The 18,142-nt window shown below is 38.1% G+C and overlaps 1 protein-coding gene across 3 annotated transcripts in view; it reads right to left on the minus strand.

Moving 5' to 3' along the window:
* The window catches only part of CCDC80 (coiled-coil domain containing 80), a 35,988-nt gene that overhangs the window by 10,141 nt on the left and 7,705 nt on the right, over window positions 1–18,142 (minus strand). For all 3 annotated transcript variants that reach the window (XM_079101515.1, XM_079101516.1, XM_079101514.1), the window contains 3 exons: window positions 15,047–15,203; window positions 3,730–3,866; window positions 2,066–2,214 (listed from right to left, as the gene is read on the minus strand). In XM_079101515.1, coding sequence (XP_078957641.1) covers window positions 2,066–2,214; window positions 3,730–3,866; window positions 15,047–15,203 — 443 coding nt within the window. The remainder of the gene's footprint in view (window positions 1–2,065; window positions 2,215–3,729; window positions 3,867–15,046; window positions 15,204–18,142) is intronic.

Consider the following 18,142-nt stretch of genomic DNA (forward strand, 5'->3'; position numbering starts at 1 on the left):
GTTGTGTGAAACGAAGTTGTACTGGGTTTATAAGCAACAACAAACATTATTCGAAGTCCTCTTAAATGTGGTAGCCAACATGTACTGGGTTATAAATAAAAAATAAATTTTATCAGCCTGATTTAAAAGTTAAAGAGAGAACTAAGGTCTTTAATTTATAACGTGAATATATTTGACACTTATTGTTAAAGTCAAATGCAAACCTTTAAAAAATCTTTTCTACCTTAAATAAAAGAAAAAAGACACATACCTCAAGGGTAATAAAAAATTCTTATCAATCTTCTGTGTCATTATCATCTGCAAGAATAACCCTGGATCAGAAGTTGTGTTTCAGTGCCCAGGACTTAATGAAGAGTCATCTGTCCAATGGAACCCAGAACGCTTTCTCAGCCTAAGGTGTACGAAGGTTGGGTTGGACTTAAGTCTTTATGAAGGCACACACCTTCCATTTCCCTGCACTGAGCATATGGATGAAGGAAATCTCAGGTTCCTTTCAGTTCTGAAATCCTATTTTAGAAGTGTCTTCCTTCAAACTCTGGGCCTCTGGATTCAGAACTAAAAATAATTCACGTTATATTTTCAAAGGAGCATAAGATAAGAAGGTAGACTTTGGGAATCAGATTGTCCTGGAGCAACTAACTCCTGTAACTGACGCTAGCTCTGGGATTAGAGAAAGTTATTTATCTTCATTAGCTCAGTTGCAACATAACGATTGTTATGGATCATGGGATTATCCTGAGGATTAACTAGGAAATGAAAAGTGAAATGCTTGGCATAGAGATGAGCACCCAAAAATGAGCACAGGGAGAAATGCTGGGGAGCAATTGTGGCCCAAATTATATTGTTACATGTGTGCATGTACAGATATATAATAAAAAATTCCACCATTATATACAACTATAATGCACCAATAAAAAAATGCGGAGGGACAAATGGATCAAAGGGATCCTGGGATGGAGACAACTATTGCTACCATTATTTCATCTTATGAATTAGAGATTGTTAAAGTAGCTTAATTGAGAAGCACAGAGTCAACATAGCTAATAAGTTACAGACCCAAAACTTGGATGAATGATAAATCCTATGTTCTTTATATATATCATGATGTTAAGTCTTAAGAGACCCACGTCTCCTGAACCTCTAGGAATTTAGATTATCCACTAATCATCTAATTCTTGATTATCTGACTCACATGTGGAAAATGTGCTTTTAGACTGGAGTAAAGATTCTGCCTAAGTGATACACATTCAACATTGAATCTCTTGGCAAAGCTGGCTTCATTTCTGGAACCCCTCAGCCACACAGTACAGTTGGGTGGTGTTTTATACTGAGGTCTCTGGGAGCTTAATTATTGTTGGTGGATTTTGGCAGTTTTGCACTTTCTAGGACCCAAAGTCCCTGTAGAATTTTCATCCAGCATTGGGGAAGAAATCGAGAAAGAAGGAAATTGGAATTTTTTTTTAACACTTTTTTCTGGGGTATGCTCTTCCCCACTGATACTGCGGGGTTGCTGTAAAGAGTTTTCATAAACACATTCCCTGGAGAATCGGGGATCTGGGTCAAGGAGATTTCTCCTTCTGAGGTCTTAGTGAGGCTTTTGTTGGTTGCTGGCATTGTAAGGAAGCAGAAAATCAAGCACAGTTTGCCAAATCCTATTGGAACCAGAAGGGGCCTAACAATAAATATAAATTTTTTAAAAAATATATAAATATAAAATTAAAATGCTATATACGGAGCTCTCTAAATTAACTGCTGAATAAAATTAATCTTCACAGTTCAGAATTCCATATTCTGTACCAAAAAGGAACAGAAAAAAGAGAAAGGACCTATCTGAAACTATGAAATCGATGTTCACGCTTGGAGCTGAACCCAGCCAGCCTTGCAACCAGAGCCACTTCTAACAGGAATACTAAGCCCACAGCCATCCCACTGTATGACAGACAGGCCTCTCTCCGAGGAGGGTCACTCTGGAAACATGAGTGGCCCTGTGTTTCTTTGGCATTTTCATTAGTTCATTTAGAACAAATCTGTGCCTGCCTTTTCCAAGACTTGGAAGGTGATTTACCTGGATAGAAAGTTCTCCAGAGACTGCTTCTTGTCCTCCTTGCAAACAATGCCCTCCTTCTTCTGCTTCTCCAAATCTTTGATTCGGGACTGGAAAGTGTCGATCAGATCAAACACAGACTTCATTGCTATTGGCACCTCATAGTATTGCTGTTTAAGAAAGAACAGAGTGCATGGAATGTGTGTGTGCTTTTCTTCCCTGATCAATTGATAGAGAATTGGAGTATTCAGGGGAGTCCTAGGGAAATCCTTTAAATTAGACCTGGAGGGCTCAATGATCTGTAAAGGTTCTCTTGCAATGTACCCTCTGCTGATGTTTTGAAATTCAGAGTCCAAGAAACAACAGTCACTTTTACAAGGAATCTTAACTGCATTCCTCCCTCCCCACACACATCCTGGGTTTGCTTTCCTGCTCCTGGGACCAAGCTGGTTCCTATTCAATAGACAAGTAGGAAGTGAGAAGCACTGCACTACACCTAACACAGGAAACCAAAAGAATGACATGTTGGGAGTATGTGCACTTGTTCCCACCAAGGCCTGTCCTGTGATCCCAGGGATTGTTTTATTGGTTGAGCAACACTTAATATTAGGCCATGGGTGCTTATGTATTCTCAAAAACGAGATGTGATCCAATTTAAAGACAATGAAATTCAGTTTCCTGGATCACAGCTGTCCTGACTTACAAAAGCAACCTGAGATGGATTCAGGACCTGGCTAAGCATCACCAGCTTAAACTGGAGAGTAATCTGGATGTGGTTTGGAACCATACCCCCAGTGGGAATTCACCATGAAGACCACCTCATTCAACCTCTCATTTTAGAGATGGGGCAACATGTATACGGGATGAATTGATAAAGTGATTTCTCCCCACATTCAGAAAAATACCACAAATCTAATCAGTAATTCTGATAGCCTAGACAACTATTTTTCTCTAAAAGCATACTATACAGTCAGTCTACTAGAGTGATTAAGATGGTGGGCTCTGGAACTAGCCTCTGGCATCAGGTCCAACACTGAGTACAACTGGGCAGGTTATTTATCCATCCTGGCCTGTTTGTTCTTTTGTGAACAATGCTAGTATTTATCTTAGAAGTTTGAGATGAGGATTGTAAAGCATTGAGCATACTGCCTGCCATAAGAATAGTACTTGAAAAAGTTAGCAATATTGTTGTTATTATTATGGCTACATAGCACAGGTTTTCATGGTTCTGAAACTTTGTCCCTCAGCTCAGAAAGAAAGTAGGTGTGAAATCCTACAGTCTTGTCCAAGTTGGATCAAGAGGCAAACTTCCAGATCCTTCCAAAAGAGGCCTATGTTAAAATATGGGTTTGTTGAAGGCAGAAACCACTTTTCACCTTTTATCCCCAGGGCTTGGAACACCACAGCTGTTCAACAAGTGTCTGATGAATGCACAACATTGATGCTAGACAAGAATTTAGTCTGAGTCAAATAGTTGAGCCTTTGGAGGTCACTTCAACCCAGTCTTTCCAGAAGGAACATTTCTGAATGCAAATTCATGGGGCAACAAAATAATTGGGGCATTTCAAAACTTTTCCATCTAAGAAATAATTTGTGCTTACTCATACATCAAATAAGGGGGGGAAAAAAACCCTCCTTGTTATTCTAAGGAGTGGAATCACATCATACACAACGAGAACCTGTACCTTGACTCTCAGATCTACATCCGTCAGCACCATGAAGAAGTCATTGTAGGTCATTCCATATTCTTTCCTCAGCTCACCAATGAGATGCTGATCTACCAGGTCTTCATCATCCACCACACGCATGGGTTTCTCATTATCTTAAAGCAAATGAAATGTGAATAAATGTGGGTGTGGTGAGGCAGGTAGGGAATGGGCGGAGGCTCTGGGCCTCCATCCAGCTCTCATCAGACCAGCCGTGGTTCGTTTTAGATCTTCAACTCACATTGTATATGAATGAAGGTTCCAGGGTGAAATAATATATAGAAAAAAGCAAATGAGTAAATAAACTAGTTTGGAAAGCCACTCCTCAAAGAGGATAAAGCCGTGTCTCTGTCCACCCAGTTCACAGGGAATCACAAGGGGAAAGCAAGAGAGAAGTCCACTGAGTCAGCTTCCCCAAAAAAATAAGTGTTCACCCTAGATCACCAGGGAACTAGATCCATGCACTTCTGTTAAGTTTTATTTCCATTAAACATAATTCTGAGTCTGGAATCCATGTGCATGTCCCTCTTTTTCAGTACAGAATTAACTCTGGGACTCAGTAAACATATCATAGCTATAGAGAAAATAAAAATGTTATTTTCAAACTCAGTCACAAGTTCATCTTGGCTCCAAAAGAAGTCAAGTTACTCATAATATGAATTGTGTAAGTTAATATAATTTTAAGCAAAATATAACTGACTTTATGAAGTCTTTAATCATTCTGTATTTTCTCAATCATCAACCTTAGGAATAAATCATTATAATTCAGAATGGATCCTGAAGGTGTCACTGGGCTAATGGAAATCATGGCAATCGGAGTACTTGTAATTTTATGTGGAAATTCTTTGTCTGGAAGGCATTTTAACATTTCTAAGTACAGGGTGACTTTACAGACGTTCCCAATTTACAATGATTTGACTTAATGACTTTTCAACTTTATGATGGTGTTAAAGGGGGAATGCATTCAGTAGAAAAACATACTTTGAAGTTTGAATTTGATCTTTTTCCAATACTCGTTCATGATACTGGGCAGCAGAGCAAGCCACAGCTCCCAGTCAGCCATGCAATTATGAGGGAGAACGACAGACACTGCAGCATACTATGTTGTTGAGCTATATGCCATAGCTTAGATTTTTGGTAGTTAGGTTTTTGAAACGCATTTCTGACTCAGAATATTTTCAACTTACAGTGGGTGTATCAGGATGGAACTCCATCATAAGTTGAAGAGCATCTGTATTTACTTCTTCCCTCTCAAAGAAGTCACAGTGTTTCCCTTAATCCTACCTAAATTTTTATCTGAAAAGTAATTCTCTATATTAAAAGCAAATGTGAAAAAAATCAGCAAACATGTGATAACAGGAATATTAACAAAGACAGTCTGTTACCAACACCAATATCCACTGAATGGTATTACAGTACTGTACTACAGAAGAAACAAACACAATTTAGCAGACAGGAGGTTGTGTCAACTGTATGAAGGCTTATTTCTTATTGTGCTCAACATACATTATACATTACTCTTTCTGATAAAAAGAAGCCAATTACAATTTGACTATTACTTTGGTTTGTTTGATTAGGAAAGTTGAAAGAATATAATAAATAAGAACCTGGATTTCTCCAACAAAATATCAAAATGAGGGGGAAAAGAATCTGTTTTCCTCCCCAAAGTTAAGAGAGTGCTTCCTGGAGGGAATCCACAGGCATAGGAACTGAGAGCCCATACCAACATCCAGCACTGAGTGCAACATGCAAAATGACATGCCTCAGCCATATAAACTATTTTCCAATTGTACATTTTTGTCACCATCAACTAAATATAAATTAATGTTTAAAAACTGTTAGATTTGTGTTGTGTTTTTGTTTATTTTTAGCATGTCTTGTTCAGTATAAAAAGCAAGTTGCAGAATGAAAACATGCTGTGATTGTTCTTGGTCAAAAAGAAGTAAATTAAAAAAAAAAAAAAAAAAACAGTCAAATTGGAATATACACAGCAAGAGGTCCAGGCAGACATGTAGCAGATAACAGTGGTTGCCTTTGGGAGTAAAATGGAAATGGGGAGAGATGAAGTGGAAAGGGCATATTTTCCTTTGTGAATAATAACAGTAAAGAAAATCATTCAAAAAACCGATTCTTAAAAATGTCCTTAACAATTGATATTCTGATGCTGACTTTACAAACCAGATTTTCTTTTGCCCCTAAGAAAAACAATTTTAAATTCTGAATATATATTCATTTTTACTTTTATTCATTCAGCATATTACTCATCGCTAGTGTTTTGAATTGATTCTGTGCGGAGTGCTATTCAGAGATTAGGATTTGGACAGAGTTCAAGTTCCTAATTAGAACTCAAATTAGACCACTTTTAGCACCAAACAGATGAAGTCCAAAAAACATTGAATGGCTGAGATGGGAGGAAATTAGATACTGTAATAGATTTTTCAAATGGCCCCAATTTCCCAACCCTCCCTAAACCTATACCCTTGCTTAGTAATTGCACTTCCTGTTTTAGGAATGGGTCGAGACTTCTTGCCCCTGAGTTCACCCATACTGGTTACTTTGGCCAATGGAATGTTAGCACAAGGGACACTGTAGAAGATAGAAATAAGATGGTATATTTAGATGGTTTTTACTTCTGCCACTGCCAAGAGAATGGGTCCACATCAGCCTGCTGGAGGATAAATCGAGGTGACTTACTTTGATCTCGTCCCAGCCAAGGCTATCCAGAGCTGACTGCCAGGTGACTCCCAACACACATATGTAAGCCCAGGGAATATCAGCAGACCCACCTAGCCACCTGCAGCTGGCAGCAGATGTGAAAGCACACCTAACCTAGCCCAGCCAAGGTCAGCTGAACCCTACAGATTTGTGACTAAATGAAGTTTGTTATTATCTGCCACTAAGGGCTATCTGTCTTTGCTATATACCCTTATTGTGGTAACAGGTAACTGGTACAGACACTATCTAGCCCATTCAATCACATTACTGAGGATGAAACTAAGAAAACCACAGTGGAAGCTATGGCATACTGATCCCATCTTCCTACCTTCAGAAGTGAATTTGCTAGGAGTAGTCATAGTTGGATCCCTGCCTAAAAACTGTTTTCCTTAGAAGAGAACAGCCTTTCCCCAGTTATATCCCTACCAGGGTATAGCTCAAATTTAATGGTGGATGCAGTGGGTAGAAGGCATAGATATGAAAACTGTCCCTCTTGCCGCAAAGTGAACAAGCCTGAAGGGCCCAAACTGCATTGCAGCCCAATTCCCCATCAATTTTTCATCACCCATTCCTCATCAATATTAAGATTATACCCCATTAACCTCCTGCATGTGAAACTTAGAGTCTCAAAGTCTGTTTCTCAGAAAGCCCAATTTATCACAAATCCTGAGAAGTGACTTGCTCAAGTTCACATTGCTAGTTAATAATAGAGTGAAGGTTAGGGCTCAGATAACATGACTCGCCCTAATCCACTGCTCTTTCTACTATAACCCAAAGACATACAAGGGCACAGAGAACACAATAGCAAGATTTAAGTCGTACTTTGTTCCAGTGTATGGCAAGAAACTGATTTCAGAGTCTGGTTTCTCCTTTCAACCAAAATGCTTTCAGAAGTATTTCCATCAAACGTTAAAAATAAAACATTTTGCACTCCAAGACTACCAAAGTATCTACATATTGTGGCAAGTAAGAGAATATGCCAGAGAAAAACAATGAAAGCTTCAACTGACACTGGATCCAACTAGGATGGGCATCTCAACAGCAGGACAGAATCTATTCCAAATCACTTTGGAGGAGGGTGCATGTGAGGCCAGCTCCTGCTGCCTGTGCAGGCCACAGATCTCCATCATGTTCTGCATTCTGTATAAATCAGGGGTAGGTAAACAAGAGGTTCTTTTCCATCTGGAAAAGCAACTTGAGTTAGCAATTTCTTGTGAAGTTAATTCAAATTCTTCCTAAGTGCTCTAGTCCCCGTCAAGTGTTGCAGGACTTAGAAGCAAAAATTCTCTAGGAAACGTCTTATCAAGTGTGCACATGCTCCTAATCCAGCTAAAATTATTCACAGATCCAAGCCTATTTGGTGAGATTTGGATTTAAAATCATTGAGGAGAAGGATGACCAGGAAGAATGAATTCTGTCATGTGCTGGCAAGGACTGGCAGTAGAAGTGAAATATTTCCTCATGATTTCAGAACCTTAATCAGGGAGAGTGGTAAAATTCATGTGGTAGTATATTTCTTCATTTATTTTATTTTCCATGACTGATTACAGACAGCAATGACATGATAGAAAATTTAGGTTCAATTATAAGCAATTGAACAACTGTGCATCAGGCATTGTGTTCAAAGTTTCTGTATGGGACTGCTTCTCTGTGACATCCATGGTTTCTCCTTCCTTCCCCCGTTTTCCCTAAGTTCAAGCCATTCCACCAGTGCTTACGCCACTTCAGCCTCTCCCTTTTCTTCATTAGTGCCCTATCCTCCCTAGCAATTTTTCAAAGTGTGATCCACTATCTACCTTCATCACAACCATCTGGAGAACTTGTTAAAATCACAGTACTTGGATTCAGACCAAATGAATGAAAATTATTGGTAGTGAGACCCAGGGATCTGCGTTTTAATAAGTTTCCTGACTGATTGCAATGCATTCTGAGGACAGAGTTACTGTCTCAGGATAAAATTCAAATTATTGTCATAGCACAAAAAGCCACTAGTAATATGGACTCAACCAGTCTTAACTAACTTATCTATTATCTCTTCCTCCATACATGGTGCTCCAAGCCTTAATTTTTAGTTACTAGTATCATGTCCTTTCTTCCTGGGATGCAAAATCACCTGCAGGACTTCTCTGTACCTCCCCTGTGCACTTGTAACATTTTTACATTCATTTGTAATAATGATTATCACCTTGCATGGCAACCAACTATTAACATGTCTATCTTTCCTCTAGATATGAACAACTAGACAACAGGGACTAAGTCTTGGTCATCTTTTATATTCTTTTAGCTTGGCATAGTTCCTGGAACATAATAGACATTAAGTAAAGATTTGACAATCAAGAAAACTCCTTTCTAAGAAAAATAGCATATGAAAAGAGAGGATAGTAAGTGACAAAGAAGGTGAGCAACTTCAAGTCTGGGCAGAAAACCCACCACAAAACCCACATATTTTCCTTTGCTGTTGTAAGCCTGCAACACAGCTAGTAAGATTTAAGAAATCACATTCATATACATTTATTTTCCAAATTTTCATGTATTCAATATTTTAAGAAGACATATTTGTAAGAAATTTAAAATATAACTAACATATTGAAGAAGTCAATGGAGGCCAAAAAGTTCTTGGTTGTATTCTGGATAAATTTGGAGGCAGTCTCCAGCAGCTTAATTGATTTTTTAAAAAAATCTATTTATGTATTTTTATTGGTGAATTATAATTATACATAATATTAGGTTTCATTGTGCCGTATTCATACATGTAACACCATTCGATCAAGCTTAATTGGTTTTAATCTCAAGAATACTTCCAAGATTTCTGAGCAGTCTGTAAGATTCTATTTCATTTAGGACAACCTTGTTCTTTAGGTCCTCTAGGATCTACTTCCTTTTGATTGGAATCAAAAAATTTAAATGTCAGTTAATTTGCTTGCTATGCTCTATGAATGGGTCATTTTCCCACCTATACCCACTGTGGGATAAATGAGTGAGTAGAATTGATGGGTGGGACAAACCCGTCCATTCCTGATCAAACTGCTACTCTCACTTGGTCTCTAGAAAGACCAACTTGTCCTATCAATGAAAAATGTGTCCTATCCAGTTTTTTGGTCTTTCATTCTGATTTCACTAAACCTGAAAAGTTATTTAAAATTTATTTGAAAAATATAATCAGAAATCTTTAGCATCTTCACATGGTTTGCCAAATAAAGCTTGAATCCTTTGTCCTGGTATTTGAAATCTGCTGAGATCAGATGCCAAACCACTTTTTTAGTTCTTGATTCTCCTCCCTTCCTACATCCAACCTTGTGCTCTAGATCAAACCTAACTGCAAATCAGAATCACCTGAGCAACATTTCAAAAACATAAGATGCCTGGGCCCTGTCCCTAAACTAATGAGTCACTGGAATGGGGAGAGGAGCCAGGATTCTAAATTTTTGTTCTTATTTTTAGAGTGTCTACACATTGAGATGAAGAAGACCAATAACCCAATGGGAAAATGGGCAGAGGAAAAAAAAAAAGTCCCTAAAGAGATGTTCAAACATATTCATAAAAAGAGAACTGCAAATATTTTCCTTAACTGATACAATTTTCCACATAGCACATTGCTCAAAATATCCAAAAGTTTGAATACACACTTAACTGGAGTGGTTTGGGAAATAGGTGCTCCTAATCATTGCTGATGGTATTAAAGAATAACACAACTTGCAGAGAGAAAAATCTAGCAGTACCACCAAAACTAGATATATTTGCTGTTTAGTTCTATAATTCTATTTCTTAGATTCTATTAAAGATACATCAAAAATTTCATGATTAATAACCTTGGAGATATATCACTGTATGTATATATCATATAGGTATAATAGCAAAATGCTAAAAACAACCCAAGTGTCCAAGGACAAAGTGATAAAATAAGCCATGGTAGAATCTGGCTAAATAAAGAATGGGGAAGACCTCTATACATTGTAAGGAAAGATCTCCAGAACATATTTTTAAGTTAAAAAAGCAAGTAGTAAAATAGCCTATATGCTATGCCATATTTTGTTTAACAGAAAGGGAATACAGGTATTTCTACTTGTATTTGCATAAAGAAGCACTAAATGAATAAACAAGGAATCAAATATGATGACTTAAAGGGGACAGGAAATAACAGGGCAAAGGCATCAGGAGTAGATTTAAGACTTGTCTGTGTAAATTTTTTTTTTTTTTTGTGATGTGGGGTATTGAATTCAGGGACTCTTTACCACTGAGCTAAAGAAATACATGCCAAGTCCTTCCTATTTTTTTTATTTCAAGATAGGGTCTAAGTTACTTAGGGTCTTGCTGAGTTGTTGAGGCTGACTTCAAACTTGAGATCCTCCTGCCTCAGCCTCCTGAGTCACTGGAATCGTAGGTGTGTGCTAACACACCCTGCCTGTGTATACCTTTCATATACCTTTGACTTTAGAATGCAGATAATGTATTATTTCTTAAAAAGTTAAATAAAAACAAAAATACCCTGATAGAGTCATCACCTGTTCAAAAAAGCTATTCATTTTTCAAGGTTCCTGCATTAAATCAACCCACTGTTCAAAATTTTCTGACATTCATAAAATCTTCTCTCATGACTGCAGTCAAACACCTAATCCCTCCAGCACATTCTTCAAACACTCGCTTTGTACGTTTGACCTATGCACTTCCCCCGACCTTGCTTGCCAGGACTGGATCTTAATTGATAACACCTGATGTCAGAGGAAGCAAGGGCCATGGGTCTGGGTTCAGACCAGATGACTGAACAGGTTAGGACAGAGGCTTTCCACCCTGGGGCACAGAGGGACTGATAATCAAAAACTGAATAGACACAGGGCAGACACCAGCCAGGGTATGGCAATCTGAGAACTCATCAGCTTTCCTCCCACCCCAGGGTGGCAGGTCTCCTTGAGAAGGCAGCTGCCAGGCTCTGTCATCACTGATGAAGGGCGGAGTTGGGGGCCAAGCGTCAGTCTTTTAGGACTTCCTCAGAGGGAAAGCAGTACTTGTGGATTATTATAAATCCTGCTAATTGTGAGACTGTCCCATAAAGAATAATTATTTCCAACAGGATCAAAGACAGAAGGATATTTTAGTCTGGAATGACTTCTACCATTCTTATTTATAATTTTTTTTAATTCATCTGTGAATTCCTTGCTAATACAAGTAAGGAATCAACACTTTGCCTCTTCTTGTTATCATATTCTACCTTCATCAACTTATCACCTCTTTTTTTCATCAATTACCCTCAAACTCTCCTTTCTTCAGAAAAAGCTATGAAAAACTTCCTTTTGCCCATAAAATGTCTTGTGTTAAAATCCTTAAAATTTGGTAATCAAATACCAATGTCCAAATAATTTTCTTCTTTATATTTTGCTAGGAAAAACTCACTTGCTGTGTTGCTACTGCCCACTTCAATTCTTCAATAAAGTACTTTTAGCCAGCACCTTCCTTCTATCTGACACATTTGTCTATGATCTACCCATTTAACATACACTCCAATATCTCAATCCTAGACCGACATTTTAAATACCACTAATGATAAAGAATGCCTTTATGTGGTAGGTCATTTTAAGCTGTCGTGTATAATATACTCCATGCTGGCAAAACTATATGGTCATTGGAATTTGCTCAAGCATAAATAGCTTTCTTTAGAGGAAAGCAGAAATCTTAAGGTAAGTTTCCTGATGTTTATAGGTCCAGTATCAATAGTACAAATAGGTTTAGCAAGACAGACCAGCTGGTGAGTACAGCCTACGCTGTAGTTGGATGTGGGCATCTGCTTAAAAGGCTCAGTAAAAGTATGGAAAAGTAGGGAGTGCTTGATTTATTTTTAAGGAAAAGTAAGGCCACTGGATAGATTTCCAGCTGAAAGTCGGACAAGGCTGGGGTTCGGTTCACAGAGACCAGGGCTCATGCCAATTCTTATTTTCCCATGGCTGACTCCCAGTCTTGGCTGCAAGTGCTGCAGACTTTCCCATAAGGGTAACCTGGGACACAACATGAGGAGAGAAAGGCCTTCCAGGAATTAGATGAGGAACAAAGTAAAGCCCCTGCTCACTCCAGATCAAGACCAGGCTGCCATTCAGTGAGGCAAATACCCAAGTCACAACACCTGCATTTCAATAAGACAGAAAAGAAAACCTCAGCCCCCCTGCAGTTCATATTCAATCCAGATGTCTAGAAAACAGCAGGATTATGCTAAAACTTTGCCAAGACAGCACCAGATGCTTATACAAGGACCATACAGCAGCTGAAGTGGAAGATATGATGACTTTTCCAAACTCCAAAATAAGGAATGGGAACACTTTGTTGAAGATTTGTTGGGTAGCACATTTGACACTGGGAACACCTGGTTGGAGAAGACTTTCATCACCAGCCAGCACCAGAATCTGTACTGGATAGAATTCTCACTTCCTCTCTACATATCTGGACTCTATCTAAGCCCACTGGCTCATGCCACTATGTGAACACCAGGAAACAAATGGTTGAATCCCTGTCAATAATAACTAAGTATGTAACTTTACAGTAACAGTCTCTTGGGCTTCACTTTTATCACCAAGAGTACTAATGTAGACTCACCTGAAAGAGCAGTTGTAAGGATTCATGTGTCAACATTCTATAATTAGTAGAAAGCAATTACAATTTTTTTTTCAATTATAAATGCTGTAGTGACAACTATGACAGCTCACTGGTCTTCAGCCAATTGACATTTATTACTGAACAAGTTTTGTATACATTATCCTATTTAGTATTCACCATAGCCTGTGAAATAGATATGATTGTCTCCTAAGCTAAGAAAGGAGGTAACTTGCCCAAGGTCACACAACAAGTAAGTTGTGACTCTCAATTTGATTCTATTTGCCTTTAGAACCACTTCTTTTGCATCTTTTGTTTATATGATTATTGTTGTTAATGTTGTTTTGATGAAGGACAATCTTTTTTTATTTTTTTATTTTGGCTTCTCTTCCAAAACATATACACTGAACAGGGATAAATATCCACTAATCAGTCACTAACCCATGATGATTTATTATGAGACTCTGGAAAAGATGCTATTCATTCTTTAGTCATCTCAGGGGAAAGTTAGGTAATGAAAGTAGAGAATTAATAACTGAAAATTAATGCCTGTATAAGTTCTAGATATCTGCTGTACAAGATTGTGCCTATAGATAACAATATAATATTCTGCACTTAAAAACTTGTTAAGGGGTTGGAGTTGTATCTCAGTGGTAGAGCGCTTGCCTAGCATGTGTGAGGCACTGGGTTTGATCTCCAGTACCACATAAAAATAAATAAAATAAAGGTCCAGCAACAACAACAACAAAAACTTAGAAAAAAAGAATTTGGGACTGTGGTTGTGGCTCAGTGGTAGAGCACTTGACTAGCATGTGTGAGGCACTGGGTTCAATTCTCAGCACCACATATAAATAAATGAATAAAAATAAAGGTCTATCAACATCTAAAAGAATTTTTAAAAAGAATTTTAAAAAAATTGTTAAGGGAGTGGATATATGAAGTGTTATTACTATAATAAAATGTATAATTTTGAAAACTAGAACCATATTCAAATAAAATTGACATTATCTTGACATAATATGACTGATATATAGTCATTTTTACCAAGATCATATGTCAGACTAATCTGTGAGATAACGTGTTATATGTATTAAATTTAAATGTTAACAGGGAAAATATTTTTTATATTTCAGATGAAATATTTTATGAAAAATATGCAGAATATGTAAGTAATATGAAAGATTACTCTGAAGGATTTCCATTGTAGTCAAAAAACAATAAAAACAAAAGTAGAAAACAAATGTAAAAACAGTTTCTAAAAAAAAGTTTTAGAGATACAGCAATTGTTAAGAGAAACTGGGTGGGTCAGATTTTGGCCTTCTGACTGTGAGGCTTAACTAATCACAGTCAGTCTTGCAACATCCCCATGAGAACTGCAGAGTCAGTTCTGAGCTGCCCAAAGCTGAGCTGTACACCTTCAGAGTCTCACATGCATCATTAATATGAAAAATTGTGAAAACTCTAAATTCAGCCAAATTCTTCTGGTCTCCAAAAGGACTTGGGTACAGTTCAGTCCATATTTTTGGTGACTTTTCATTTAGCTTAACAGCATCTCTTGACTCTGGTGAATTCCTTCCTCAGGCTTGCCAGAGTCAAGTACTTCCAGGGGTCTGGCAGGTCCCCATCTGTGATGAGTCACCCACAGCATAAAGCCTGTAGGCAGATCAAATCAGATGGTGCCACTCAAGGGCAAGAAGTCTCAGAATGCAGGGATGGGGCTCAGTACTTCTTTGATCCTCTCCATACTGTATTACCTTTCTCATTTTCTTCCACATTACTGACTGTCAGATAATGATAGAGTGCTTGTATGTTTTTCGTTTTAAAGCACTGAAAACTTACACCAGACCCTCCTGGAGTGATTATGTGGACAGACCTGTGTTACTGCAATCAAAGGGCCCTCCAGACATCTAAATGTTCCTTTTGATCCCCAAGGACCTCTCCCACAATGTTTGTCCCACCTTAATTATGAGAAAAACAATAATACAATTAAAATGTCTGAGAGAACCTAGCTGGAAATGGTCGATTTTCATGGTGCTGTTGTTGACAGGGCCGAAGATGGTGATGACGGAAATCTTCCTGGTGGCCATCTTGCAGAAACTCTCCAGGTACTCATCGCGCTGCTGCACGTACATGCTGTTCTCAGCCTTGGGAGCTGTGATCAGCTGGAGGTGGGTGAGGACAAGCACACAGTAAATTATAGTGTCAGTTTCACACTGAGTCAAAACCTGAAGAGAAGATTTGGAATAGCTGACAGATAATGACTGACACCTAAACTACAGTCTATTCTGTTGGACACTCAGCATAATTAAGGCCAAATGAGGCCATTGGGTAGGCCTCTTTTATTTATTTTTTTTAATGACTCCAGAGAGCTTAGAGTTTTCTGTGCACTTCCGTTAGTTACTTTCATTCCTCCTTGTGCCTCTGTTTTCTCATTTGTGAACTCTGCACAGAAATACTTATTTTGCAAGGCTGTTGTATAACGTGAACATTTGGCATGCAGTAATTGTTCAACCAGTGTTATCTTCCCTCCCTCGTTTTGATTCTCATTATCCTAATTGGTTAATCAGACATGGGTTATTTCAGAGGTTATGTGTTTTCACATGCCACAGGGCTGAGAGAGTTTGATAACCAGGCCTTTGCTATAGGAACATTCTATGGGTTAGAATTTTTTATTAGGTAACCTTGCAGAATGTTTTTATGATGACCTTTTGGCCTACTTTTTGTCTCACACATCGTATTTATTGTCACTTTCGGCCTGCGTAGAGTTCATGGTGAATTTATTTTGATATTGGAGTCTCCCAATAGCAGGGCTTTAACTCTTTTAGTTTAGCCTTCTCTACAATTTAGACCTGAGATTTTTTTTTTTTTTATCTAGCCCCCTGTCTTTCCCCACATTGTGGCCCCTACTTGTTTAGGGAGAAAACTGGAAAGAAAGAGCCATCAGAAGAGACACTATAGTCATTAGCAATCTGAGGAGCTGTATTTCATTATTTTGATTCAGATGAAGATACCTCTATTTTTTTTTAAGGTCCTCTTGAACCCTGTAAGAAAGTCTCAATGTTTTCATCTAACTTAACATAAAATCTTCTCTACTTCCTTATTTTAATTGCCTTTTATGAGCATTAACCAGTTTTACCAGATTTTTCTGAGCTGAAACCAGAACCATTTTCCACGCTCCCTGAGTGAGCAGGCATGATGCTATTCAACCTGGAGGTGGAAGGATGTGAAATTTTATTCTGATGATGACCTAGTCCTTGTTGATCTTCTTGACCCCAAATAGCTCATCAGGCTAATATCTGCAATGAACACCATCTATTCACTCTTTGTTGACTCATCACCTAGTTCAGAGGTAAACCTCTATAATTTTTTTTTTCTGTAAACAATTTCTTGCATTTGACCACATTCAAATTTTTCACCCACTTTCCTATTTACCCACCTAACCTTACAAACTATTTCTGAAGTTTGTGGCTATTTACTTTGCATTTTTCATAGGAGAAGTCACTACGTTGTTAACCTCTCCAAATATTTTATCAAAAGTGGTCAATAAACTTTGTCCAAAACTTGATCTTGCTATTTATTTTTCTCAGTCATATGTGTTTATTGCTGCCTGCAAGCTTTCTCTGGTATAACTTCTTTATGCCTGACATAAATATTCTCCCTCAAGGAAATTAAAATGTGTTCAATAGCCTTTGAGTGGAACCTTAACAAATGTTTTCTGGGATGAAGTTTTTGACTTTTTTTTCTTTCTCAGATTATTATTTATTTTAAATCGACATGATGATGTTCATGTTTGATTTTGTGATTATATGCCTGTTCAGATGGACATGATAGCTAGAAAATATTTGTCTTAGAAAGGTAATCTCCCAAGGGGAAAAATAATAAAATTTCTCCCAAATTATTCATTGATTCACACTCAGCCTAAAAGAAAAGCAAACATACAAACGAAACAACACCACCAACAAAAATATTTAGGGTGGCTCTAAAAAGAAGTGGTGCTGGTATTTTTGGTTGGTTTGTTTTTAATTAGTTGCATGGGATTGTGATGACAGCCCTCTCTTGGAGTTCTGTTTTAACTTGACGCATTTTAAGTTTTCCTTTTCTGGCTCATTGCTCATTCGGCACACTATTTTGAAGTGATGAGAGTGAATGGTTAAGTAATAACATCAAACAATGAATACGAAGGTAAGAGAAGGAGATTTCTGTTAATGATTTTTGGATTCCCTATTCTTAACTAAGGATAAGCCCACACTTAGAATATGTTTAGAGGAGTTCCTGGGCACAACTGGCCAGATGCTAGGTGACTGATGATTACTTGCTTTTTTAACTTCAAATCCACACTTTATTTCATTGTCTCAAACTTCACCATAGATGGACCCTGGCAACCCACAGACAGACCATGAGATGACAGGATTTTAAGAGTTCTCGAAGCCTCCTCCAGCCTCTCCTACCACTGGGTGTGTATAATTAAGAATTTCAGATGATATATAATCATAGAGAACCTCCTCCTCCCTGCGTGGCAGCTTCTCCCAGAGCTTTACACACAGTAGCATTAGGCCTTGGATATCCAGTGGGAATCTCAAGTAAATAGAACTTATTTGTACCTTATTTGTCTTATTTGTACCTCAAACCTTTGCCCAAAGATGCCTTCACCTCCCAGTGAGGTGACATTCATTTTGTATGACTCAATTTCTGGTTTCCGTCCCTCCAGGATTTGGCCCTGGGCTCTCTCTTGGTAATCCTCCTTCAATTGCTCCCTTACATGACCCTTTCCCCCGCCAAAGATGGACCAGTCTAGACTTTGAAACAAAAGGAGTCTTGGGTAGAGTGGCACAGGAAAGGATGATTGCAGTCAAAGTTGGAGGGCTGGTGTTTTTGTCCTGGTTCAATCCGCCCCACCCCCACCTCAAGGAGTCTGTAGCCTTAACAAGGCCATTTAATCTTATAAATCTTAGCTTTGTCACCTTTATAATGGAACAACATCTGTGCCAACCCATAAGTTGTGAAAATTGAGCAATATATGCTTGTCTGTGGCCTCTAAATATTCAACCACATTCCTGCCTCTCTTTGTCCCTTGTCACCCCTCTCACTATGTAGGCTGCCC

Source organism: Sciurus vulgaris (assembly GCF_902686455.1).
Source record: "Sciurus vulgaris genome assembly, chromosome: 10".
In the NCBI taxonomy this organism is placed as follows: Eukaryota; Metazoa; Chordata; class Mammalia; order Rodentia; family Sciuridae; genus Sciurus; species Sciurus vulgaris.